Source organism: Dermacentor andersoni, chromosome 8, assembly GCF_023375885.2.
Source record: "Dermacentor andersoni chromosome 8, qqDerAnde1_hic_scaffold, whole genome shotgun sequence".
Lineage (NCBI taxonomy): Eukaryota > Metazoa > Arthropoda > Arachnida > Ixodida > Ixodidae > Dermacentor > Dermacentor andersoni.
In genome coordinates this window covers 114384784-114411950 of record NC_092821.1, presented here as the reverse complement: position 1 = coordinate 114411950, position 27167 = coordinate 114384784, and the positions used below count along the sequence as shown (strand labels likewise).

At 46.9% G+C, this 27167-nt stretch overlaps 1 protein-coding gene across 1 annotated transcript in view; it reads right to left on the bottom strand.

The window, feature by feature from the left end:
• Window positions 1-260: 260 nt before the first annotated feature.
• Window positions 261-27167, bottom strand: part of LOC126529199 (ubiquitin carboxyl-terminal hydrolase 43-like) — a 79930-nt gene continuing 53023 nt past the window's right edge. Inside the window, exons 10-12 of the mRNA XM_050176796.2 lie at window positions 24423-24840; window positions 23100-23775; window positions 261-10816 (exon numbers count right to left, since the gene is read on the bottom strand). Of these exons, the coding sequence (XP_050032753.1) occupies window positions 10718-10816; window positions 23100-23775; window positions 24423-24840 (1193 nt within the window). The 3' untranslated portion in view covers window positions 261-10717. The remainder of the gene's footprint in view (window positions 10817-23099; window positions 23776-24422; window positions 24841-27167) is intronic.

Here is a 27167-nt window from a genome sequence, read left to right as displayed (position 1 = left end):
AATACTAACACAGAAATTTCGGAGGTGCGGGGGGTGGAGGGCACGTGTCAAGTGTGTCCTCCCTCCCTCCCCCCCTCTTTCTACGCCACTGGAGAGCAGGTCCAGTACGGTTTTCATGGGCAGAGCTCGCACTGAATTCTAAGGTTGCCACCGACAAGAAAGAAGCCCCCCACGGTAAAGCTTCGTTTAATGGCTGCTTGGTTTATGCCAGCAACAAAACTGACAGAACCACACGTATAGTGAAGACAAGACGACGTAGGGAAAGCTTTAGAGATGTGTTTTTATTACTCCTCCAAGCCGAGAGTACCACTCTAAATAATTAGCCTCGGGCTGCTTAGGCTCTAAACCGAATGAACAACCGATCGTCGAATCACCACACCAAAGGCCACACGCGTACAATACGAAAACACATTGATTTTGCACTATAGCAAGCCTCCACACTAAGAAAAGCATCTGAATACAATTCGCTCACCAGTGATGACGTTCAGACACTTGCAGAAAGACGGTGCTCACACGCGCGCGCACAGCAATCATCTCAATTAAAAACCAGTGCCACACCATTTTCAAAACACTTTCAAGAATACAAACACCCCAAGGCAATCAAGAGTCAATGAGTGTGCTTACATGGTAGATGTTGCTTACATATGTACTTGATTTCACTTTATAGCAACTGGGTTTTTGCACAGAATAATAAATCTTCAATGCTACAATTTATGACTTGTGTGCAAGTTCACAACCCGAATTTACAAGAGCGCTCACATTTGGCAGGCTTCAATTTGTTGGCCATGTGAAAAAAAAAGAGAGAGAAATTCCTAAATTACAAAAACGTTCATCCGGTGAACAGTTTAAACAAGGCATTTGGGATCAGCGGTGAAAATAAAGGATAATCAGGTTGGGGCGGAATCCCCAAAGCTTTTACTTCACAAGAACGATTTGTCAGTGGCCAGTGGCTTTTAATCTTAAAAAGTTATTCGCCAAAAGAAGTTCTTACGAAGTGCTGTGCCATGCGAGGTTGCTCTGCGAATTCAGGCCCACATCCTTAAATGCACAACCGGGATATCTAAGCTGCGATTTCACAAATTTTTGGCATTGCGTTGACAAACCCAACATGGTGGCATTGCACAGAGAACAACCGTCCATGCCGCGAGAAGCAGGTGGCAAACACACTTCCATGCACGACGAAAGTGGCCTCGAAAAACCTGATCACAACCTGTCTGCGACCATTGTTGCTTCTTCACACACATAAAAAAGTGAAAAATGAACGACAGCCAAAAACCGAGTGACCTATTCTACAGTGGCCTGCTTATTCGAGGCACATTGCGCACTAGAAAAAAAAAGCAAGAACAAAAACAATATTTGAAGTGTGGGTTAAAATGCAACAACTAAATAACACGTGCATAGCTATGCATATAGACTATATAACAAATAAAACAAGCCTCTCTGTATGTACAATCTACACGTGAACAGAACAAGGTGCACGGTAAAATGCGTTGCGTCAGTTGTTCTAAAAACAAGTACAGCTGCGTTATAGGGCAATGCATCACACCGGGGACTATTTTTTCACTATAAGAACTTTTTGCACTATCTGAAGTCCTGTTTCCCACTACAACATGTGCAGGAGAAAAGAAATTCCAATACATACACAACCTAAACATATCTCTTCATATCTGTGTTTTGTAACAAAATACTATGTACACGAGCCGCCCCTCACTTCACATTATTCAGCCTACCTACAAGTCTCTCGCAGAACGACCTGAAAATACACCCTTAATGAACTTTAAGGTCAGGTTCCCCCAAACAGCAGCAAAAGTTCCTTCACTGGAAAAGTTTAGCAAACAGGCAACACACTAACATAGAAGTATACCGGAATAACAGAAGCCTTATCCAGGAGCAGCAGTGATGCTAGCACCATCTTCTGACATTGCACACAACGATAACATGCCACAGACCTTTTGTGTAGCCCGAAATATTTCTACCAAAAGCAAGTTCCAAAAATACCTTTGTTAGAATTAGGTCGCTGTTGGCACGCTTACGTAGATCGATATGTGGAATGCCACTGGTCAATGCAATAAAAGAATTGCATGCTTTTGTTGAACACTGTGTCGCTAGCTGGCGCCACCAATACTGCTGTTCACTTGCACGTCTCATGGTAGTCGTCCTGTAAACGTTTACTCTAGTAAGCAGTCACTGTGCCAGAACTCTCTATTATGGCGGCATGACCTTTTCAGAATGTGTTGGCTACGCCTTGGTGCTTAGTGGTCTGGTTATCAATACATTTGCGTCATGAAGTTTCATTTTGTACTGGAGCAGAGACTGGACAAACCACTGACTTGCACACCACCAGGTAGTCGGCCACATGTGCTACTATATATGCAAATGAAAACCACATGGCAAAATGTAAATTTCAACAGTAAAACTGTAGTACTGTTCTTGGACTAAAAGACACAGTACCACCCTTGACAGTGACTGTCAAGCTGCTGTTAGGGGGCTGCTTTTAGCTACAGCCTTCTCTACCTTTTTGATGGGGAACAAAATGTCACTGTATTACGAGGGCAAGTGAATTACCCCTGACACATAAGCTATCAATAAAATTATTTTCTCCTTTTTTTTTGTATATGTACTTGAACCATCCCATTCGTGCTCCAGTCATCCACGATAGTACAGCAGCTTATTCAATGCAGCAGCTGAGTCAGCATCTTCACACGAGCAACGCACTGATGCGCAGTTGACCAATTCTTTAATAGCACCGCGCGAGCGTCGACAGGCCAGCAAGTCAACGCCTTCTAACGGTGCAACGCGACAAGATCAGCAAGCTCTCTTGCTGATCTTGCCACTTTTGCACTGTTAGAAGGCACTGAATGGCCAGGCAGTGGGCGCTCATGCAGTACTGTTAAAGAATCGGTGGACTGTATTCTTGTGTAGAGCCAATTATATGCAAAGTGGGATTCTGCTAAAAAGAAATCACTTGCACTGCACGTAATTTTCATCCTATAGAGATGGCTTGCCACTACCGCGAAGAAGTTTTTGCTGCGCAGGGACGTTGACCTTGCGGTTAGGCAAAAGGGTGCACTATTGTAACAGACAAATGAAGAAGAAAAAAAAAAGAGCTAGACTATAGCAGCAACCAGGACACTGGGATGCAGGCTATATATGTATACATACTTTTTTATCACAGACCGCTGCCTCAAATCAAGACTCGACTACTGCTGCCGCTTGAGGCATAGAACTGAACTCCCAACTATAAAGCTCTTGTAGCAATTTTGTAGTGGCACAGGCAAAGCTGCCACATAAAAATTATTCTCTTCCCCTCCATTGATATACTTTATATTATATATTGTATATATATTTAACTTCTAATAGACCCTGCATATTCAATGCTATTTAAAAAATGGCTCAAGGCATAAAGATATGCAGGCAGCTATAAGAACAGCCTGAAAAGCCAGCACATTTGCCACTGCTATCTTAACGCAAGAGTGTTGATGGATTGCACAACACAGACACACACACACGAAGTTAGAAGCCAAGTGAAATGAACAAACTTTTAAAAAATGTTTCTTCTCGAAGGCTGTGAGAACATGCCTGTTAAATTCTTGCAGACATGAACTCAATGCTTTAATGTACATTAAAAATGCAATGCCAAGCGTACAGGAATGATGCTAAATAAATAAAGTAACGAGGCTTCCTCATCAGCTGCCTACGCACCAATGTAAAAGATAATCCACATCTGAAGCAGGCCCCAGTAAGAATATGTAAGCCCAAGCCACTATAAGAAGTGTAGCTTTAAGATACTGTTTCACAGTTCCCTGGCAAAATTGTGTTGTTCTGTCAGTTAAAAAAGAAAAGAAACAAAAGAAAAACAGATACGTCAGCTTTATGAACATGTATGGCCTAACGAGAGTCAAACGTCTTCTCAATGTCCATGTTCAGACAGTAGCTCTTTCCAGAGAAAGAACATACGTGCTATTGCCGAGCGAAACTTGTAGGATATATATACCGGACTGCCGCATAAAATATATTTCCATTTCACTGACGAGTTTCAAACAAGCAGTGAGCCTTGGAAAGCGTGCCTGGGTTACCTGTGAACTCTCTTAATCCTAAGAAGTGCTGTGTTTTTCCTTTTTCTGCTGATAAACGCACACACACGACCGATCACCACATTGCTTTGGTCCTCTGAACAAGAAAGGCTTAGGTGAAACAGCGTTGCAATCCCAACGAGACTGTGAAACATGTAGGGAGATGCACACTTCGGCAGCAAAAGCTCACACGTATTCACAACGGTAAAAATTTGCGCTCAGTCAACATTTTGCACAGCTTATTTCTTGTAATCATGATCACAATGCGACTTGGAGGGTCTTGCTTCCACAAACTCAGCATTGGTGCTACTCCGACAGAAGTAGACACTGAACTTTGCTAACAGGCGTGCAGGAACCCACCAATGAGATGACGCTAGAGTAGCAACCCTCCACTCTCCAGTGCGTTTTGACGAAATATGGCTCCTAAATCGCATAAGCACATTGCCGATGCTGGGGCGGTACATAGATAATGACAGGAATTAACCCTCCATTTGGTGATGTTGAGAAAGTGCTGCAAGTCAATTTGCCTTCGCAAAAAAAAAGCCATTTTTTTAAAAGCCTCGATTACAAATTTATGGTTTGTAAATCGCAGAAGTGTGTCAGCGTAGTATGGCGACTACACGAATAGTGACCGGCACTAACCCTCTGCTCGGCAATGTCGAGGAAGTCTCCCATCGAGTCGATCTGCTTTCACAAATACAGCCGTTCGCTTGTGTCGAACTTCTACGGCCTTCTCGTTTACAAGCAGCCGTCAAGTGCACATAAAAAAGCTTAAGTTTTCCACTTAGTCCAAGATCATCAGTCAGAATGACATTAGACAGAGTGCAGGGCCAAATTGAAACTAGCACTGCACTTGGCTCTTACAACAGCTAGCTTGCAAATGACAAGTACGGTCAAGAAAAAAAAAAGAGTATGAGGCCGTTAAGAATGTTGAGAGATCTTTCACACTGAGCACACTTTGCTATTTGCATGCAACTGCAGGCGGCACATGCACTTACAAGGACTGTGGATAAAGCAACGGATCTCTTAGTTGGAATGTGGCATTCAAGCTGGACTGCAGGCAAATTCTGGAGAAAGTTTGGAGTAACACATGCCAGATCACTGGCACCTCCCATTGCACATTAAGACAGTTACAGACTTCTGACACATTTAGCACAGGGACAGGCAGCAGTATTACGAGTAATAATTCACGAATGGTACAGAGAAAATGTAGATTTCAGCCCTCAACATTACTTCTGGAAGCTGCTTCCCCAATTGACCTTTTCTGCTGACATATACAGTAAGGTGGACCATACGAAGGTGAGCCCTGAGCAAAAGGTTAGTAAATGGTGAAAAGCTTAGAGATACCTTAAACATTCACACAGCTGGGTAACATTCCTTTTCAAACGATTATCGTTGCGTGTCCGGGAGTACAAGAGTAGCGAAGCGTGGCATCTCTAGCCCTTTTGGTTGCACTACATCGCTCACTAGCAAACACGCTATGATCACATATTGTACACCTAAAGATAACAATGTGTACATATCTGCATAAAAACAAAAAAAGCACAAACTCGCAGATCTATGGTGATGAAAGATGAGAAACGCTGAACACCTTTACAACTGACGAGACCAGAATAATAATTCAAACTATGCGCACGCTGTTCAACCAAGTCAGTTATGCGAACGACTAAATCGGTGCAAATGTAACTGCGTGTATGCGTGTTCGCAAAATAAATTATATTCCTAGCTTCGTTGCACATGCAAACGTGAAAGAAAAAAAAAAATGAAATCTGCCACTAAGCGACAGTCCTTTGCGTCTCTTCTATACTGCTGACAAACATCTCAGCTGTGAGTGCAATTTGTGACTATGCCCGAGCTCTTGGGGTTCAAAAAGCCAGGCCAAGCAAGACTACGTGCCCTTCATTACTTTGTAACAGATGCTTGCCTATAATTGCTATCTTCGTCAAGTTATAAACACCTAAATAGCTCTTTCTGGCAGTGTACGATACACACCACCCCCCGAAACCGTCAATGGATGGATGGACCGGCGAGACCAGTGCTACGGCTGTCTTAGCGTAGTGATGAATGAAACTTGTGGTGAGGCTCAGCCTTAAATGCCAATGTTAAGTTGTAGATTAGGCACACCCTGTTGAAGAAAGACGACACAGAATGTCCCAAAATGCGATGGAAGCTTCCACTGTAAGCTGGATATCCTGCAGCGACAGTTTTCTACTACGACAGAACTGTCCTTACAAAGCGACAGGACATCGAGCCAACCACAGAATTGACTGTCGCAACGGCAGTCGGCTCTCTTCGACACGATCGGTACGTTGTCTAACATCATATCCTTCTGTCGTCACGTCGATAAACATCTCACCGCAGAAACTTCAGTCAGTACGACAACTGTGGATTCCGAAGTTCAACGAAAATTCGTCCATGCCGAAAATTTCGGTTGTGTGTCCGACAGGCTTGCGTGCACGACTACCGACTGACCTGGCTGACACCATGTTTATAAAGACTACCAGTAATGCCGGCGCAGGTACCTAGCATAACAGCTCCCTAACAGCCGCACCATACAGACCAGAAGTAAACAAGGTTAGGGTGGCTGCCACTTGACAAGCAAGCACTGTATGCTCATAATCACAAGCCAAAAAAAAAAAAGTGAGCAAGAAAGTAGGAATGTACAGCACAATATGTTTCCCTGTACCAGGTAGCACCAGAGCTGCCAGCAACAGTGAATTTTTAATGGTATCTTTGACTGGCCACTTCAAAGCATGCCGGTAGGACCACACAGTAATGCGAGACAGCTACATTTCCAAGATAAGCAGACTCTAACACTGATAATTGGCTCTTACTTTGTTTTGTTATTCTCCGCATTTCATTTGGTCCAGGATGCTTCCTTTTTCATGCTTATTACCAGCTAAAGGCTTCCATGAATGTTTTTACAAAATACGTGCTTGCATATGGACTCGCTTCACATGTTATGTAGAAGATGTGGGTTCAGCTTCAAACTGGGGCAAGTTGTCTTTTTGTCCTCTTTCCTTTTCCTTGTGTTTTTTTACAGTTACCTTTATTTTTTCAGTTACGGTTATGGTTGGTACTGTTCTTGCATAGCGATTATTAAACAGCACTCGAGAAAGATGAGGACAAAGAAAAGGTAGACGTAACATGCGCTGTTATTTTATTTATGGACACTTTTCTTTGGTCCTCGTCTATTTTGAGCGCTTTTTCAATTTCCATGCCACTTTACCAACCTGCTCAACTTGGTGCACCTGTCAGTTTACTTTTCTTATTGCTGTTATTTTGTCTCATGAAGAAAAGCTACTTAAAAATTATATTGCCCATCTAGACCATGTAATGTAACTATATTTTTCACATTACGCTAACGACAGCAACTTGTGCTTGTACTGTTGGTCACTATCCTTGTAACTATGAGGCATCCGCCTCACACTACCGTGTCCGGAAATTGTATTGTTCAGTTCAATCGTACGATTACGCCTCAGCAGCCTAAGGCCCCATCAGGCAAAGTGGTTACACTGTTGGCCCCAGCTCCCCAGGACGTTTTTGTTAACGTCCCAATGAATTTTTACTTATAATAGAAACAAGCATCGTCCTGTAATAAAACCTAGTTGCTGCCTCACAAAACTAGAGAAATAATGCCGAAGTGCTTGGGAATGGTCAGTCAGAGATGTCACAAGAGAGCAATGGAATTCCAGTCACAATACGGCACACACTATGGACATGACTTGCACTGTACCAGGACCAGATTTCATGTCATCTACAACTCTCTGTTGCTACATTGCTTTTAACCATGGACCCTGCAGGAAAAGCAGACTGCATAGCATATAGTTAAAAGCACACAGGGCTGCTCACTTTAGATTCCATTCAAACAACCATAAAGATATTAACAGTGATGCCACAGTCATACTAATCTTTGCCAAAGTATATGCTACAAGAAAAAAAAATTCATAAAAAATTTGCTTAACGTTAGGCACCAAACAGACCCTTTTCAGAAACTTCAAGTCAGCTTTCTAGCCCGGCAAGGCTATTCAACATGGAAGAAATGGTCCGCGCTGACATTTTAGCACTGCCAAGCCTTTCCCATGATGCGGATGAGTCCTACTGACTACGACGTGTTGACCCAATAAGCCAAATTTTTGTGCATGCTAGCCATGTTGAAAAATCAATAAGTGCCAGTAGAAAATTGGAGTGTCTCCTATACGCAAACTTTACTTTAAAATGTGGCTCCGTGGCAATTCAGGGTGAACTGCTGTGAAGTGGGCGTATGAGTACGCGTTTCTTCTCCATTTTCCTTGCCTTTGTCCAAGGCTGTAATAATGGTCATGGGTTACATGCAGGCGCGAGTTATGCATCTGCAAAAATACAACAGGGCTGACGACTTGGAGCTTGTCACAGGTCGATGTACAGCTCACAGCGTGTGCCAGTGATGAGAATGAGCCTCAAATATCTTTATAGTTCATACCTATTACCACAAAATGTCTTTATGGTTCTAAATAACTTTTTGTGTAACTGCTTATTGCTGCCCTTTGCTGACTGGGAATGCATTTGCCGATGTCAAAGCTCAGCCCTTCTACGAGATAAATGTGCATCAACGCCAACTTTCAACTTTGTTCTTCCCTGAATGACGCGGTGCAGGCTTTCCTAAAAGTGAACTTTGCAGTTGTGCAAAGAAAGCCAGTGGCACTACAACCAGATCAAGATATTTAAATGTTTTTTTGGCTTGCATGCCAGAAGTACTCTCGGAAATTTTCTTTAAGAAGCCACTTCTGGAACTAAATAGAGTGATGTTGTTTAGCAGGGATAAGTAATTGCTACATACTAACAATTTTCCTGATATAAATTTCAATGCCATTTCTTTTGGCATGGAAAAGACTTAACAGACGTACACACACAGAAAAAAATATGAAAGAGCCATAAAACCACCATTCCAACCAATGCTGTGCTTCCACATTTTCCAAAAGGCAGTGCAGGAATGGCCACTTCCCCACTATGTGAAACAGGCTGATGGTATTTTTTCACAAACAGCAGGAGAACTTTACTGCAACGCCTTGTGCCCTAAACAAAGCAGTCAACATATTGTTTATGCTGCGTACACATCTGCTGCTACTGCAATTTGCTTTGTGAAATATTTGTTTGCAATGCAGTTAAAAACATGCCTTTTAACACTTCGATGGCGTTTTTAATTACAGGAATCATAGCCACATTTAGGGCATCCAGCTATGCAAGAAAGCCAAATCAACAGTTCTGAAAAGGGCCTATTATGAATGCCAAAAACACAGCTAACAAGAGTTTTAACTTATCACGTCCATATGCAGCTGTTGCAGCATAGATATGGACACAACTACAGAAAATTCTTGCACTTCCATGCATGCTTGCACCGTGCAAAAGAAGACGACAATGCTGGTCACAGGAGTTGCCGCAATTCGGAGACAATATGAAAGACTGGTATAAAAAACTACTAGCATCATAGAAAATCTTCTACGTTAATTGTGAAACTCCTTCGTTCTTTGTGAGTGGTTTTCTTTTGATTCTATGAGCAGTAACCTGACTACAAATGGAAGCGCTGTCGTCATTGTGTGCAGTAAGAAAGAACTTCGAGCCTGTGCAACGTCGAGCAGATGTCGCGCAGACGGCCAGCAGACGCCGAGCAGACGCCCACTCATTTTATGCCTTATTGCTGCAACAACCAAGCTAAACTTAGCCGATGATTATGATGAGAGGACGACATTCCTGTCAACAAAGTGCTAGGGGGAACACTGGGAAGGGGGAGACAACACTGTTATGGGTGCATTCTGTGGAGTAAGCATTCACAACCTTGTCGCATATTTCTCTATACTCATTCCACGAATATACGAATGACTCTGGGGAACTATATAAAAGAAAACTCTCGGGCAACTAAAAAATACAACAACTTGCGAGAAGTATATATATATATAACACACTCTAAAAAAGGGAACAAGGAGGGAGGCAGGAGGGGGGGGGGTTCCAAGGCAAAACGACAGGTTCTCGCAGCATAACATGAAGAGGGAGGGCCCTTCAAGACGTTGAAGGGAAAAAGGGGGCTAAACAAGACTAGACAAATGACGTCGTCGTAGGCTGCTCACACTGTTTCCAGAAGGCGCGGTGGCCACGTGCATTTTTCGTTGTGTGGAAAGTCAGTGCCAACCGTCTCTCATTTATCAACATTGCAGAGTGACTGCAACCGGAGTCCGGACCATGCGCACACACACACACACTGTCCTCACCTTCAGTGACTGCAGTCACAGCTGCCTTGTCGTTGCCGTCGCCTTGCTTCAAATGCAGTGTTTACAGTGCTGTCATTACAGTCAGCTTCCAGCAGATGCAAGGCTGACTGTCCTGTCGTTGCAGCTGACAGTCTTATCTTGCAATCGGCTTCAATTCAGAGGCAATGCTGTCCTTGCAGTCAGCTTCCTTCGGATGTAATGACCATCATGTCCTACCACATGGCTGCCTGTTGTTGCAGACCGCTTCTTTCTGATGCAATCTTTACACGCTGAGTGTTTTCAACTGGTGCAACTGCCATGGAGCAATGCAAGGGGTTGTGGCGCTTGTTGCGGCAGGTTTTCATTACTCAACCTAAATGTGTTACGCGGCTGCTTAGCAACCAGCTCGCGTACAGCTGGTCAGACAGAAGTGATTGTCCAGAATGCTTCTTTAAGCGACGCAGGTGTTCCGGCATCTTCAGCTGTGGAAGTAGCCTTGTTCTCTCGGCCAATGACATCCTGTAAAACGTAAGGGTTCAAGCTTCAGCCAGATGATAAAAAAAAAACATGCTTAAAGGTGAGGCTAGAAAAGAAACACCAAGTCAGGTTCAGGTTAGCAGCTTATTTCCTCAAGACTCCAGCTCCCAGATTTAGTTGAAAAGCTTCATTTGCAATTAGCATTGCAAAAAGGCCAAACTTTCTTTCTAGAATTTCCAGCATAAAACACAGATGGCAATGACACAAGTCTGACACAGCCTTGTTTGGAAGCTCTTTAACAAAAAGAATTATGTGGTGGTGAGATTTGAACCATGGTGCCTCAGTACAGTAGCCAGACAGTCTTCCCATCAGGCCTCTAATACCAGGCATGGAACAAATAACTGTCAACCTCACCCCTCTCCTTCCCCCGCAGCAGCTAGTGCCCCTTTGAGACTATCGACACACACTTCACATTTATAAGCAACAATTTGCTTTTCAAATCGAGACCACCTGTGCCCGCGGCAGCTTTCTCCATGGCGAGAACTTGGTGCTGCTGCGGAGGAGATGCAGAAGAAGTGGCCCATCGTGCAAATGATGCATAGATCAGCCATGAAGAAAGAGCACAGTGAGAGAGGGCACCCGGTCAGAGTAACGAGAGGCTGAATGCTTCCCTTAACCTGGCTTTAACCCAAGTTGTACCTGCACAGTTTTTAAAGTGCTAGCTTCTTTTTTTGACAATTCAATCCTCCCATCAATGTGCCGCTGGACCGAAGGCATGTGTTTAAGTTTGAATTTATTCAACCACATGGCAGGTACATAAAAGTGCACATGGATATGGTTAGTTGTGATGGGAAAAAAGCTGCATTTAACAGCTTGACTGGCCCCATCACCCGGAAAACAACAAAATCACAGGCAGCGGAGAGCGACAATATGAAAGGAACACACATGTGGCCCGTCACAGCAAAGCACGAGATAACACTCTGAAATATATAAAAAAAAGCATTAAACAACAAAGCAATAGATAATTGCATGACATTAATTAACCATCCCAAAAGTGACCTAATATTACATGAACAGGACATTCTATGTAGTATATCAGCATTGGACAAATTACGTAAACTTTCAATTGTTAATTTACATTTGTTCAGTAAACTTGGAAGGCAGAAATGTAATGTTTGCAGTCCGTAACTAGTACGAGGACATGGCACATGCGAATTCTCTGTATGTCGGGTGAGGCAACCGGCCGGATTTGGTTGCAAATCGGCCAACGTTTGTAAGAGGGTACTTCCTCTGCGTATTTCTGATTTAAAAGTTGACAAGAGCTTGTATTCGTAATAACTGTTCACTCTTAAAATTCTATACTTTATAAATAATGAAGCAGTGTGTGCGTTATGCGTTACACCTTCAATACACTTCAGGGCACCTTTTTTACAGCACGACCAGATTATTTAATGACGCTTTAGAGCCTGTGGACCAAACCAGATGACAATAGTCTAAATTACAAAAAAAAAGAGCATTATATAAAAATAGTTCTTGTTTTACAGGCGCTATATCGTGACACCGACGCAACGCACCTAAAACTCTGCAAAGTTTATGGCTTATGTGTTCTGTACGGTGATTCCATGCCATATGTTCATGGAAGAGAACACCGAGAGTTTTAACAGTTTGGGAAAGTTCAATTTTGTTATTATTAAGGGTTAGCTTGAGAGTCGTTTCGTATAATTTGGATTTCGTACGGAACAGTAGAGCCTTGGTATTAGAGCAGTTAATGTGTAGTGAATTTGCTATAGTCCATGCATATATTTTATTTAGCCCTTCATTTGCAGACACGATGAGGTCATCAGCCATTTCACCAGAAGAAAATAGACTAGTATCATCTGTGTAGATTACATAATCTACAGAGCTGTCAATTTGTACAGTGTCGTTGGAGGAAATTTATGCTGAGGGCGGTGCAAAAGAATTGAAGGAAAGTGGTCCAGTGGATTTGAAGAAATGAGACGATCAATACGGTGCAGCAATGGGGAAGCGGAGGAGGTATTGTGCACCTCTAGCTGTGTGCAACATCCCACACATAACAAATTGGCTTACGTAACTATCTCCGCTACACCTTAGGATGGGCTGGTGACCAGATCTGTTCTTTACAAAATTGCACAATGAAACAACAAACGGTACTTAAGTATCCTTACTGAAGCAAATGTACAACTTCAAGCACCCAATTCCCTTTATAAATGTCAAGCTTTTCTTGCCTTCCTCTCCAGGTTTTAATTTGTTCAATTGGGTCCTTGGCAACCAAAGTCAGTTCACCTCAGAGACAAACAGTAAACCGAGTTGATTCCATGCATAGGAACCACGTGGAACCAGTGCTGGAGTTTCAAATGCACTGTCAGCGCCCCCTCGTGGACATTGCGCACATTTTTTTAACCATACAAACAAAAGAAAATGGCTGGCGGTGGTACGATAGGGTAAGCACGAAATCCATAAAAAAAAGCACGGATGCCTTCAACCAGTAAGGCTGTAATATATTTCTATAGCTCTATCACCTCTTCAAACCATTACCGATGGCGACGCTGGATTTAGGTAGGGCAGGTGAGCCGGGTGAACATGGCCCTTTCACATCCAGTCGCACACCGTTTGAACTACTTCAACGGCTTGTTGAGCGAAATAGCTGTACACATTTAATTTTATTGAAAGTCAAAATGGGAATGACAGCGAACCTGGTTTCAGTGGAAGAATATATACAGCCGGCAATTTCCTGGGAATGCTAGAAGTAATGCTAGTGCCCTCTAGCATAAGCGCCCGCCGCATTTCCAACGGCACCTAGTGCCTGTTGACAGAAAAAAAAAAGGAGGCAAATAACACTGTTAACCATACCGTATTTGCACAAATGTAGTGTTCCTTTTTTTCCTCGAAATTTTCCCAGTCAAAATGCGCCCCGCGCTACATTCGGGTTCCTGACCACAATATAATGCGAGCTTTATTTTCTGTCTTCAAAAATTTTCATCCTTACAACGTGCCTCGCGCTATTTTCGGGTCTGTGACCCAATATAGCGCAGTTTTTTCTGACCTGCACCTTAAAACTGCAGTGATCGCATGTAGGATGGCACTGCGGTGCCAATGTCCGTGTGCATTGCAGTCGCCGCACACACTGCTAGACCATGCTGCGACCATCGCATTGCGCTGGGGCGGTCACACGAAACCGTGCATGAAAACTATCCAGAACAGCCTCGCTCTTCATTGTGCTTTCGTCGTGCTCACGTTTCCGCATTGCGTAACTCCCTGAGCCACTACAATCAACAGCGCTTAGTGTACCGCCTCTTTTAAGAAACAGGCGGTCCTGTAGCCCGAAGACGGAGGAAATTCAAATGCGGCGTGGCATTTTGGACTGAGTGAATCTACAATTCGAGCCTGGAGGACGGACTGGGATCGTGCCTTTCAAGCCGCACATACAGTCGAACCCACTTGTAACAACATTCGAGTGCCACGAAAATTCCATTGTTATGACTGATAATTTTTATAACCAGGTTGCACAAAAAAATTAAAATGAGGGGACGGCAGAGCTGATATGAGAAAACTATATAGGCAGGGAGGCCAGTGCCCCTCCCCACCACCTTCCTCCACCCGGCTGCTGATTGTGTTCACTCATTTAACTGCTTTAAGGGTGCTCCGATTACTTGTAACAAGCCGCGGCAGTTGGCGTTAAAGAATGGCACTGCTATAACAACTGCAAAGAGGTATCAGGGGTGACAAGCGATATGCGAGCACTGCCGAGGCATCGCATTGGTGGTCCCAAAAGGGGCCTTTTAAATATTGCGAGAAGGCTGCCGCGGCAGCCTGTCAGCTTGAGAAATCCAGAACAAACACTGAGGAGAGATTGCCACAAGCATCTCACCATGTACATCTCACTGCCTTGCACAAGAGAAGTCTATGTCCATCAGCTATGCATGCTGTACGCGAAGCTTGCCGACATCCTTCTCCAAGGCATCCAAGTGCTCCACATAACGCAGCAAAAGGTTCCTCGTGAAAATGAAGCCCCGGAGGGACTGAATCATGCCGGGCTTCCTGTAAGGACAACGTTGGGGCAACCTGCCCTACCGCGTCATCGCTGCCATTGTCGCTGTCGCTATCCGATGAAAGCACATTCGCGACGATTGTCTCATCGGTTAGAAGCACTTAGTTTCCAAATCTATAGCTGTGCGCTTTCTTTTCGCCGGCAATGTCGTGCATTGCCAATGATCGGCAGGCGGATCAGCCATCTTCTGTTTCAGTGGCGAGTCGAGCGAAGTTGACAAACTGCATGGCCAGGAATGACTTCGACACAACCAACAAAAACAAACGTGAGCGATTAAGCTGTTCTCAGAATTGCACTGAATGAGGAGCCAGTGAGCAACATGCGAGCAATCTGCTTGTGGCATAGTTGGTGCGGTCCATTTGTGTTTCGGAGGGTGGGGCGACGTGCAGCTATGGGTGCAGCCCATTCGTGTTTGGAGGGGTGGAAGGGTGACGGGAGAGAGCGGCGCGGAGGCTGTTGGAGCAGCGGCCTATCGTGGAGCGGCTCGAATTTCTCGTTTTCTTTCTTTCTTTTCAAGGATTTCACATTCCACTACCGTTCGGCTCGGACACGCAGCAGCCATACTTCATCGCTATAACCGATAATGCGGCATCGGGGCATTGTAGTAACCGGGTTATTTCACCATGCAAAACATACAAATGTCGACGGTGCAGCAGTTTCTTATTGTTATAATCGATATATTGTTAAAACCGGTATCGTTATAAGTGGGTACGACTGTACTTGAAAAGCATTTCGTGGATGCAAGAATGGCCACTACCCAACAATCGAGAAAGAACTGGCAGGATTCATCGGCAAACGTCGTGGCCAGTTTCTGCCAGTGCATGCTGAATTTGTACAGCTCAAAGCAAGAGAGCTTGCACATGAGGCCGACATGGCTCGCAACACATTTGAGGCCAGATGCTCTTGAGTGCTGAAGTTTATGCGTCGCACTGGATTTCGCCGAAGGACTTCGATCGGCCAAAAGCTTCTGGCCAAGTACAAGGAAAAACTAATGGAGTTTCAAAGCTATGTTATCAAGATGCACAGGGATCGCAACTACCCCAAAGGCCAGATAGGAAATGCGGATGAGACACCAACCTGTTTGGACATCTGGCCGGCTACATTGTTGATAAACGTGGTACCAAGGAGGTACTTGTTTGCTCAACGGGCAACGAGAGGTCCTGAGTAATGGTAATGTTGCCATGCACGGTAAACGGGCGTCGGCTGCCGTCATTCCTTATATTATGTGGGGATGCGCGACTCTCGCGCGTCCCCTGATGTTTTTCCCGCATAGCGCATCCCCTGATATGCTGTTTTCCCGCACGGCTCGCGTGGCCTGGCGCCCGCGGCGTGGTACAAGCGCGGTGCGAGAGATGGCGCGACTGTCGCGGCGGGGTTACTCGGGCGCCGAAAGGGAAGGCGCTTGGCTCTCTTGGGTTGGAGACAGCAAGCAGCACGGACGTGCCGTGCCGCGGGTGGAGCGACCTCTTTCCCGGCGGGTCGGGCGCACGGGTGGACGTCCCACGCGCGCGCGGCGACCCATGCTTCTGCGAGACCGCCTCGCGTGGCGGCCTTCGAGCGCGCCTCCGTTGGCGTGACCGAACACGCGAACGACCAGGCGTTGGGATCCAGCATGGGGCGAACATATTCGCTCGCTCGCGGTGAGTCGGACTTCTAGATTTGTCGCGCGCCCATCGGCATGTTTTGTGGATAGCCACTCGGCTAGCAGGCATGGATCTATGAAAGGTGCAATAAATGCCCTTGTGATTGTTTGCACTACTGTGTTGTCGTTCCTTTGTCCCAAGAGTACGGAGGAGGAGAAACCCGTATCTCCCACATCTGGCTGCCCAACGTGGACCTCTTGGGGCATCGGACGATAATTTTAAGTGTTGCTTCGTTCAAGACCTTTGTTTGAACCGAAGCGTAGGCCTAGCGTGGATTTTGATCGCTAGCGTCGGCGGCGTGCTTTCTTGAGCGAGGCGACGGTGGCTGTAGTGTGTTTGAACTTATCAGCATGCTAAGCCTTTTTCGCAAGTGTTTTTTTTTAATGACATTCGTCGGTACGAGAGCCACGGGGTCTTCATCCTGGGAGAGCGAGGCTGAGTGCCCGCGGAGCAGTGGCAAGCCTGAAGCGAGTGAGTACGGAAGCCTCGTGGGTGGTCCGAATTTCTTATGTAAATAGCTTCTTCTATCTCTTTGACTCGGATGAAGTCGCGGCTCTGGGAGCCGGGTGGCCGCGGGCCACGGGTGCCACGACGGGCTGACTGGTATTGCGGCCTGGCACCGGGCGCTCCGACACCGTCTGGGACGGTGGGCGCCGTCAACTCGGATGCTGTGTGCACCGAGCGGAGTAGGACCACCTCACAGAGCTAACGTCTCCTCGCGGCTGCCTGTTTTGCGCTCATTTTGAGTGTTGTTTTTGGATGCCGGTTGTTGTCAGGGTAGCGACGCTTTAGGCCTAAGGCTTTACGAAGCTGCCTGTCGCACGTGGAGGGACACAACCTGGTGGACCGTGGCGTTGAGGTGTTGCAAGTTGCTTCCCTCATTCTAGTTAGCCTCGCACGAATTGAAATTACTCGTTCGACTCGAGAAAGCGAGCTTCGTTCACGTGAACTTAGCATCTGAGTAGCTGCCCGATCTTTTGCTAGCCGAGTTGAACATCGTACCACATGGGCGATGCGCATGCAGAATTCCTCTCCCTTGCACTACTGTAGTGTTTGCCGAGTGTGTTGAGTTTATGCAGCGTGATTGGAGTCACCCCTGGTTTGCCGTCACCTGCACATCGTCTGCGCTGCTGCCCCGGACTACGATCGAGTCACCCCGGGCGATGGTGATGCTGTGGCCAGTTCGGCGCAGCGACTTCGGCGGCCTCCTGCATCCAGCTCACAACCCTCGGCGGCGGACAAAGGAGCCAGCGGTCACCGACAGCTACGGCGGCTCTTGCCAGCAGGGCGCGTCGGCGCGAGCGACGCTTGCTCGTACCGACTACTGCGTCGTCGTCTCCGGAGTCCTGGCCTGGAATGATGCCGTCGAGTCTGCAAAGCTGCTGCTGTGACCGGCGGACGCCAGCGGTGTACCCCAAGGACAGTCGGCTCGCATGTTACGGACAGCGTGTGGACATTTCCCCGGCGCGGCCACTGTTGCATGTACCACCTTGTTCGCGAAGCACGGGTTAATGTTAGACCGTGTGACATGTTTCGCCGGAATAAGAAGTGATTTAAGGTTGGGGGGATGTGGGGATGCGCGACTCTCGCGCGTCCCCTGATGTTTTTCCCGCATAGCGCATCCCCTGATATGCTGTTTTCCCGCACGGCTCGCGTGGCCTGGCGCCCGCGGCGTGGTACAAGCGCGGTGCGAGAGATGGCGCGACTGTCGCGGCGGGGTTACTCGGGCGCCGAAAGGGAAGGCGCTTGGCTCTCTTGGGTTGGAGACAGCAAGCAGCACGGACGTGCCGTGCCGCGGGTGGAGCGACCCTCTTTCCCGGCGGGTCGGGCGCACGGGTGGACGTCCCACGCGCGCGCGGCGACCCATGCTTCTGCGAGACCGCCTCGCGTGGCGGCCTTCGAGCGCGCCTCCGTTGGCGTGACCGAACACGCGAACGACCAGGCGTTGGGATCCAGCATGGGGCGAACATATTCGCTCGCTCGCGGTGAGTCGGACTTCTAGATTTGTCGCGCGCCCATCGGCATGTTTTGTGGATAGCCACTCGGCTAGCAGGCATGGATCTATGAAAGGTGCAATAAATGCCCTTGTGATTGTTTGCACTACTGTGTTGTCGTTCCTTTGTCCCAAGAGTACGGAGGAGGAGAAACCCGTATCTCCCACAATTAAGAGGAGAGACTCTCCACAAAAACAAAACTTTCCTGCCCTGAATGCGCATCAGATGCAAGGACAAAGGTTGGATCGACAGCACCACGATGATCGAGTGGCTCCGTGCTGCATGGGGAAAACGTCCAAGCGCGCACTTCCAAGATTCTGACAATGCTCACGCTGGACGCATACAAAGGTCACCTGACCTGTGAGGTGAAGGTCGCGCTCACTCGGGCCAACAATGACCTCACTGCTATTTCCGGAGGCACCACATCGCAGCTACAGCATTTGGACATCTGTATAAACAAGCTGTTCAAAGATCTTGTTCGAAAGGAATACAAGCAGTGGCTTGAAGACAACAATCATCAACTGCCATTGATGCCATTAGGTCGCATCAAGTGAGCGTCAGTCTACGAAGCCATGCCCTGGATCAGCAATGCGTCGGAGGCTTTGCCAGCTATGATAGTGCCGCGGACATACCTGAAGTGCTGCCTATCCAATAATCTTGACGGCACGAACGACGACACAGTTCTTGCTACGGGTGACAAAGAAGTGAGCAGTGACAGCGAGTAATTGTGCATGCACTTATTTCCTATTATTTTCTGATGGCTTCAACGATAAGTAAAGCCCTGCAGGCATCCACCTTTTCTTTGCTGTTACATCACTTTGCATTATAATCGTAATATATTTTCCTCATTTTTGTAGAGACCGAAAGTAAAGCCGTCAGGTTATATTCGCAGTCGCGTTATTTGCATGCTAGTACAGTAGTCTCACAACAGTGTGCACTACGTGTCACCGCGGAAACAGTGCAACGATGCTGCAGCAGAGTGTCCCCCCAATGACACCAACATATGCTACAGCTTCTATACCAGGCAAATTAATGTCCGTTAGAATAAAGCAACACAGAAACTGTTAATTTTACAAAAGGCAAACGTGTCAAACGTTTAGCAGCAACAAGAGTTCTCGTACAAGTCACGTTCGGTGGCAGTGCAGAGTTACAGGCGGTGCGCAGCTAACTGGCTCGGCTGTGCTTGGATTCCAGCCGACGGTGCCGCAAATATCAACGTATCGTCTTCTTTGTGTGAAATTACTGGGAGAAAAGGGTAAAGCGGCGACCATGGTAACATAGTGTTACGTCTTGTGAGCGTCGGCATTTTGCTAGAAGGACCCGTCGGCCACGGATCACCGAGAACTGGGAAGGCCTAGCGACATCGGCAGCAAGTGATCAGTGGCGGTGAGGGCTGCCGGCAACGTCAGCCTCTGCCACTGAATGCCCGCATTGCCGTGCGGCTCCTTCCAGAAATGGGTTCCGGCCCCACCTTCTGCACGGCACGGAGATCTCTCTGTTCGTGAGCAAAACTGTCGTTGGCTGGCGACTCGTGAACAGCGTGAGGCGAGTTGCTATGCCACTATCGTGGACATGCCTTAATATTATCCGGCATTGCGGACACATAAGAAATAAACTTTGCTTGGAGTACAGTCAAACCCGGCTATATCGAACTCGCAAAAAAACGCCTATCAGTTCGATATAGAGCATAATTCGATATAAGCCTGCTAAATAATTGGATGTCATAAAAGCACATACCATTTATAAAATCACTTTATTAACGAAACTAGCTTAGTTTGGCATAAATTAGTCCTGCATTTTCTTCTCCTTGGGCAATTTCGCTGCCTGCGACGCACGCACTTCCCCACGTTGTCTAAGGAGTTGGAGCAGCTGAGGCCGCAACCTTCCGCATTCGCGCAGAAGCGCCGGACTAATGCGAGTGCACCAATCACTTCGGAGGATATGGGCAAAGGACCGTAGTTGCGTTCCTCAATGTGCCTACTGTCATTTGTGCTCGGTACGATGTCGGCGATGTAGTCTTCGTTTCCGGGCTCTACCGTGGTCGCGACACCAAAATCTGCACTCACAAACTCGTCCACCGTTGATTCGAATGTCCCGGAAATTTTGACAGCTCGCTCCAAACTTCGGCAACACCGGCAACGGTTTCGTCGCATTCATCAGAATTTACAGTCCTCACCGAGCACGCGGAAACCGGCACGTATGAAGAACCCCTCGTACACGGCTGTGCGTATGCGTCGGGCGCCATGGGCACCGGGTTGCGAGTCTGGCCACTTTAGCCCTAATCGCGCCGAGAGTGCTCCTCGGAATCTTGCACGCTGCGGGGACATCCAACTTCTCATCGCGTTCGACGCGATTTATGATTTCGAGCTTCACGACGAAAGGCGAATTCTGCCGCTTCATCACGGCAACACTGCGGGAGAAGGCCCACAAGGCGCAAACACGATAAACCAGAGAAGCAGCCAGACAACTCGCACTTTCGCCATCTTGCACGAAGAGAGCACAAGAGCTTCTGATTGGCTGTCTGAGCAAGCGCTGTAGGCGGGCCAGGATCATCTTTTGCTGGGGAGTGTCGCTAGATAGTGATCTAAACAAAGGAAGGACGCTTGATTCTGCAACCCGTGTGGGAGCACGGCGAAGCGTCGTCAGGGGAGAGGGGGTGGCAAGTGAAAGATGATAGAAAAAGAGGGAGGATGGTGGCCTAATAGACTCCATTATGCGCGACACGGGGAGTGTCGACGGCTCGCCGGAACAGCCCGAGGCAGCGCGGTCACGGTAGGGAGAGCGGTTGGATGGAGCCGCGCCGCCGGGTTTCCCCGCTACCGCGAGGGAAAGCCAACTTCTGGGGGCACTTTTCCGCGGCTTGATGTTCGATATATCGGGAGTCACTGCAATATTTGTTCGATGTAAGCGTAATTTTTGCTATATATACTCATTGTAACTATACCGTGGCCAGAAATTGTTCGATATATAGAATAATTCGATGTAAACGGGTTCGATATAGTCGGGTTCGACTGTACACTTTCATGTTCCATCGTGCACAGTGAACAAAGTGAACTTTTCAAGCAGTACGTTTTAGAAAAATATTCGAACTTGCAAACAGCACCTACAGTAGAAACTCATTGATGTGTTCCTTGCTTTTGGGTTTCCCGGGCTGCTGCGTTGTGTTTTCGTGGTCCCAACCTAAATCCCATTGACTACAACCTATTATGTTCCTCTTTGATACGTCACAATTCTGTAATGTTCCCGCATCTTACCATGTTTTTGAATGCCACAATCACGTAAATTTAGTGGCATAAAGAAAAATTAGCTCTCGCACATTGCTACTAGGACAATAAATGTACACATTGCAATGACCGGTACATTGCAACAAGCAACCAAAGCGACTGAGGTGGCAGAAGAAGCACGCTGGGAGAAAACGCACAGTGAGTCGTTCGCGAAGACTTCCTGAAGCACCCGAAGAAGCGTGCACTGGTTACCTACCGGGAACCTACTGGGAACCAAGCACAGGGCTACATTTATTTTGGGACCAGCAAGGGTGCATAATCGCTGGCTCTCCTTGGTCAGCCTCACCACAATAGAGCTGTGTTATGCAGTGAAGCATATAAAGAGTGGAAAGGGGTCACTGTCAAAGAATATTGTAATTGCCTCTCATTTGCATACACATGTGCACGTGCCGTCCAGGGTCACACTACAAGCGCCCAGACATTTAACAACTCTACTGGCAGCCATTGAGAGCTGTTTTTGATGCTGCTGTTGGAATTTTCGGCCTTCCTTAGAATTTATATTGTCCCGGCTGCGACATTATTTTTCCTCGGTCCCTTGAAAAACTTATGGATGTGCCAGGACTCTACTGTATTCAGCTCGAGGATTGAACCAACCAGGCAGGTATTTAATTCTTTATCCTAATGTTTAGAATATTTGGAAACCCTTGCTCTTCAGCCACAAAAGAGTAACTTAGGCAAGCGGATTTCACGGAGGTGTGGAGTGCGTGCCAGATGACATTTAAACACATTTAAACACATTTAAACACTGCTTCTTTTTGCACATGTAGGACTGCTCGATGCAACTGCTTTATCTATTACCCATCGAAATGCAGCCGCCACGGCCGGGACTAGATCCCGCGACCTCATGCTTAGCAGCGCAACACCAAAGCCGCTAAGCCACCACGACAGGCAATCATTCTTTCATTTTTTTTTTCGTGCCATGCCCAAAAGTGTAGACATGTGGTGGACAGTGTTAGACTTTGGATACAAGGTTGTATACACAGAGAAACCGCACTGCTGACAGGAGAAGTGAATACAGCAGAGTGTTCAGCCATCTCTTTCTCTGTCCGTCTGTCTCTTTGCGTGCATGTATGCGTGCGGGCACGTCTGTCCGTGCAACCGTCCACTGAGGACGGTAGCGCCACCAGCGCTTAGTGTCAGGTTACTGAAGTCTTTCAATGACCACAGAGTAAGCTGCGTAGCAGCAGTAAAACATCTCCAAATTAACTGAGCTCGAGAAATTTGAAAGCCGTCGACTCGACAGCTGTTGAAAAGTGGCCGTTCAACCCGGGTGTTATCAAGACAAAAACAAACTTCAGCTACCGCCACCAAAAACATCAGAAGCGTCACACCGACCTGTTCATAGTCGAAGCTGGGGTTGAGGCTCCGAGCCGACCTCGACGACCGCGTCACACGGGGCGACAGGATCCGGCGGTTAAGTGTCTCGGGTGACAGAGGCACGGGCGCACTATGCAGCGTTTGGCTCTGAAAGACCATGCCATTGACCGGCACGAACGAGTTCTCGTCACCATTCATGGGTGAGCAGCCGCCGCGACCGCCATGGCTGGGCAGGGTCTGCTCCAGGTCGTCAACCTCCGGGAACTTGCAGGGCCACTTCGACAACGAGGCCACGCCTGCTGGCTGCGAGAACTTTGCCGCCAGGAGCGCCACTCTTCCGGTTCTTGTCCCAGAGGCATCCACATCTACTGCCGACTTTGCAGATATGGTGTCGTAACCGGTCCATGGCTTTGTCATCGTCGTTGTCGTAGAGGAACTGGCTCGCAGCGCCGATGTTTCCGTTCCCGAATTCCGCCCGCTGCTGCCACCTGCCTTCTTGGGCGACCACTTTGTCGGAGATGTGCTGAGGTAAGTGGGGCGCGGCCGGAAGCTGCTGCCGCGAGTCGTCCTCGTCGGCGAGCTCTTCGTTGGCGATGTCTTTGGTGGCGGACTGAGGCAGTTAAGCTTTTCTGTCGGGATGTCGGAGGCACGTCCAGATGACAGCGACAGGGAACAACTCTCGACCGGGCTTGGTCTGTCAGGAAATATGTCGGCGAAAAGAAGAACTTCAGTTTTAAGCTTCTCTAATGGAATCGATAACTATTAGCTGCCCAAGTAGCATGCTAGCATAAACAGCAGCTACACGAACACTTAAGAACCAATAAGGAATCAACAAAAGTCACCTTGCTTATATTAAACAAAGGTATGTAAATCTCTAAAATTTCCAATGCAAAAAAAAAAAAATTTCGCCTTCAAGTTGCCACTGCCATCTTGTCCCGACAATAGCAACGAAGGCTGCTCGGATGGTAGACTGAGGCAATGCTTCGAATGGGGTTTTAGTTTCGCACACAATTGTAATTCATAGGCAATACTTGGACTCATTTACTTGGAAACAAAACTCGTGCGCTAGAATCGAGTAAATCTAAATGCGCTACACCAACATGCCACAGTTTCTCTAAAGTCGCTTGACAAGGATTACTGTTCAAAGTGGTCAAAAGCCATGAAGCAGAAAAGTGCAAGTGCAGCCGTATACTCTTACTGCTCGTGCTACGCCTGTTTGCTTACAAATAAGCACCTGATCTAATGATGACATTGCGGAAGCACTGGAATAAATTGCACAAATCAAATACTTTAAATAAAGCCGTCGGTAGGAAGTTTCTTTCTTTGTGCACATAAACTTACGTTATATCAGATGACGCCGAGCTATCCATCAAACTTGTCTTTACAGCCGACGGCGAAAAGTCAGTACCAAGTTCCCGGAGGGAAGGAGGAGACGCCGGCGACAGCGCACCGGGGTCAGTGTCGATGCTGTCACTTGGGGACGAGGCCTGCTGTAATGGCTCACCGCGCACCAACAGGTTACTGGTGCTCCTCAACGGCGAACTGCGTGCCAGGTGTTGGTGGCTCCGGCTTGTCGGCAGCGGAGTCCTCGTGAACCAGTGGCCCGGAGAAACTGAGCGCGTCACGCGTGACGTCGCCGGCTGCCTCCGGTAGAACAGCAGGTAGGCGTCGCGCGCGGCCAGATCTTCGTCCAAGGCTCGACGGACCCTGGCGTCGTCGAACAGGTACCACTGTTCGTCCACGGGATTCTTGCAGCAAGCTGCAACGGCAACGATGGATCAGGAACTCCAAGGTAAAATGAACATACAGCACGGCCCACTTTTAAAGAAACAAAGCAGAGAAACACTTACTAATAATACTAATACTAATACTACTAATAATACTACTAATAATCAGACTAATAAGTGTTCTTTTCAAAACTCTATATTTGTCAATTTTATGGTAACAGGTTGATAATTTGAAGAAGAAATGAAGGTCGAATTCCCATTTTCCGAGTTACGTGCCGAAATGCCCGGCCCGGTACGTCAGTGTGACGTCATGGATTTCAATGTATTTGTTCCTATTTGTGTCTTTGTGGCTTAGCAAAAGCTTTTGAACCTTGCTAAGTAGTCTTTGACTCTCTTAGGCCACAATGTAATCCATATTAACAAATAAAACGTTGACTAGGCCCCAGCAGATGACGTCAAAATCCATGACATCATGGCCGGCTCATGTGGCCAATTCAAGGGGGCATCGTCACCCGTCTATCGTATCTGCACCTTTTCTGGCTAATCCATCCTCCTCCCAAATAACAGCGGCCTTTATGTCTTTGTAGAAGGGTGACATACTAATACAGCTCAAACAATTTTACTCTTTAGTGTCCCTTTAACTCTTCCATGCATGGTGATTAGCATTCATGACTATTCTTATTTTTCAGTTTTCCCTCGTCTTCATTACAGTAGAACCTTGTTCATAGGTGTAGGAGAAAAAAGATGTGAGGGAAAACATACTAACTGGGAGAACGTACGATCCAAGTCACTAAATAGTTTGGCAGACTCAACTGTAGTTGGCATCTATGTAATGCAAAGCATTGTGCATTGCTTCGTCATGCGAGTATGAAGCAAGCGTCCTCACGAAATAGCAATCTCACTGAAACGAAATAGGTCCATACCCTTGCCTTGTTCAGGTGTAGCACATAGACTAATTGTGCCTGTTTATATGCCTATGAGCTGACAATATGTGTTCAGGCTTTCTGTAGGAGTTATTTTTTTTGTCCCACAGAACACATGTGCGCACACTTGGTCGGCATACAAGGGCATACAAGCCATTTCGCTGGTACTTCCACATTGCAGCACCTATCCTCTTGCTCAAGGTCATGATTAATACGCTGTAACCACATTGACGGCATCTTACATGAAGGGAGAAAAAAAGAACACTGGACTCTCAGCTCACCACTGCTATGCATTAATTACTTCTCTCCACCTTGCGGGTTTCCGCAGAACTACTACGTCAACCACTGCTATGCAACGCACAGTGGAGTGCCTGTGAGCAGCCACTTTGTTATGTATTTCGTTGCAACTAGCCTTTAATCTCAAAAGGCTTGTGAAGCATTACAGGCCGGTATACAGTCACTCATACTCACTCACCAATGTATTTACCGGCTATGTATTCACTCATAATTACATACACTCGCTCGTGTTCTTACTAAAGTGCACTCATGCTCACCCACACTTACTCGCATTCATCGTCACTTCCATGCACACCTACTGGCACCCACTCACATACATAGAGTCGCCGACCATTTATTCGGACCTCACAGGGACTGCGGAAATGTCCGAATAAACAGGTGTCAGAAAAAGCAGATTAAGAAAAAAAAAATGAAATCTTTTATTTCCACACACTTATTCGGGCTCGGCAGTAGGCTTGAAGAAATCGTGAATGCGACGTTGCACGCTGTTGCGTTTACGAACAATCAGATAGGCCTGAATCTCGGAGAGGGTCGTATGGTCACTATAGGCGGCTGAAAGCACAGTCACTGCTTGTACATGCTCCGCATGCGACGACAGCATAGCACATGGTGGGTCAACTTCCGACTCAGAGTCATCGTCCGGCGGTGCAGCAGAAACGTGACGAATGATCTTGCCGTCATCGAGTTCTGCGCATGTCAGTACAGCAGTGTCACCACCTGTGAAACTGTCAAATGAGACGGTGTCCGGAATCACAATGCAACCGCTGTGCAGGTCTCGGCAGAACATTTTCTGCGTCAGCAGGGAGCACATCGGAAGGCGACAAATCTTATAGCCCTGTCACACGGCAAATCTAATGTCATTTACAACGAATGACATTCGCTGATAATGCCATTTGTTTGCTGTCACATGGTAAAACGTAATGACATTCGTCGAAAACAACATTTACAAATGAATGAGTTCGCATTCGTTTGGAACTGAATGTGTATCCTCGACACCACGAGTATACCAGTGCTTCGCAACAGTACATGCTTCTTTTTTTGTTTTAACAAAAAATCACTATTGTTCTATCAATTTTATTACCTAATTGTTACTTCAATGACACAGCAATCCATCACGTGCGTAATTACAGAAAGCTACT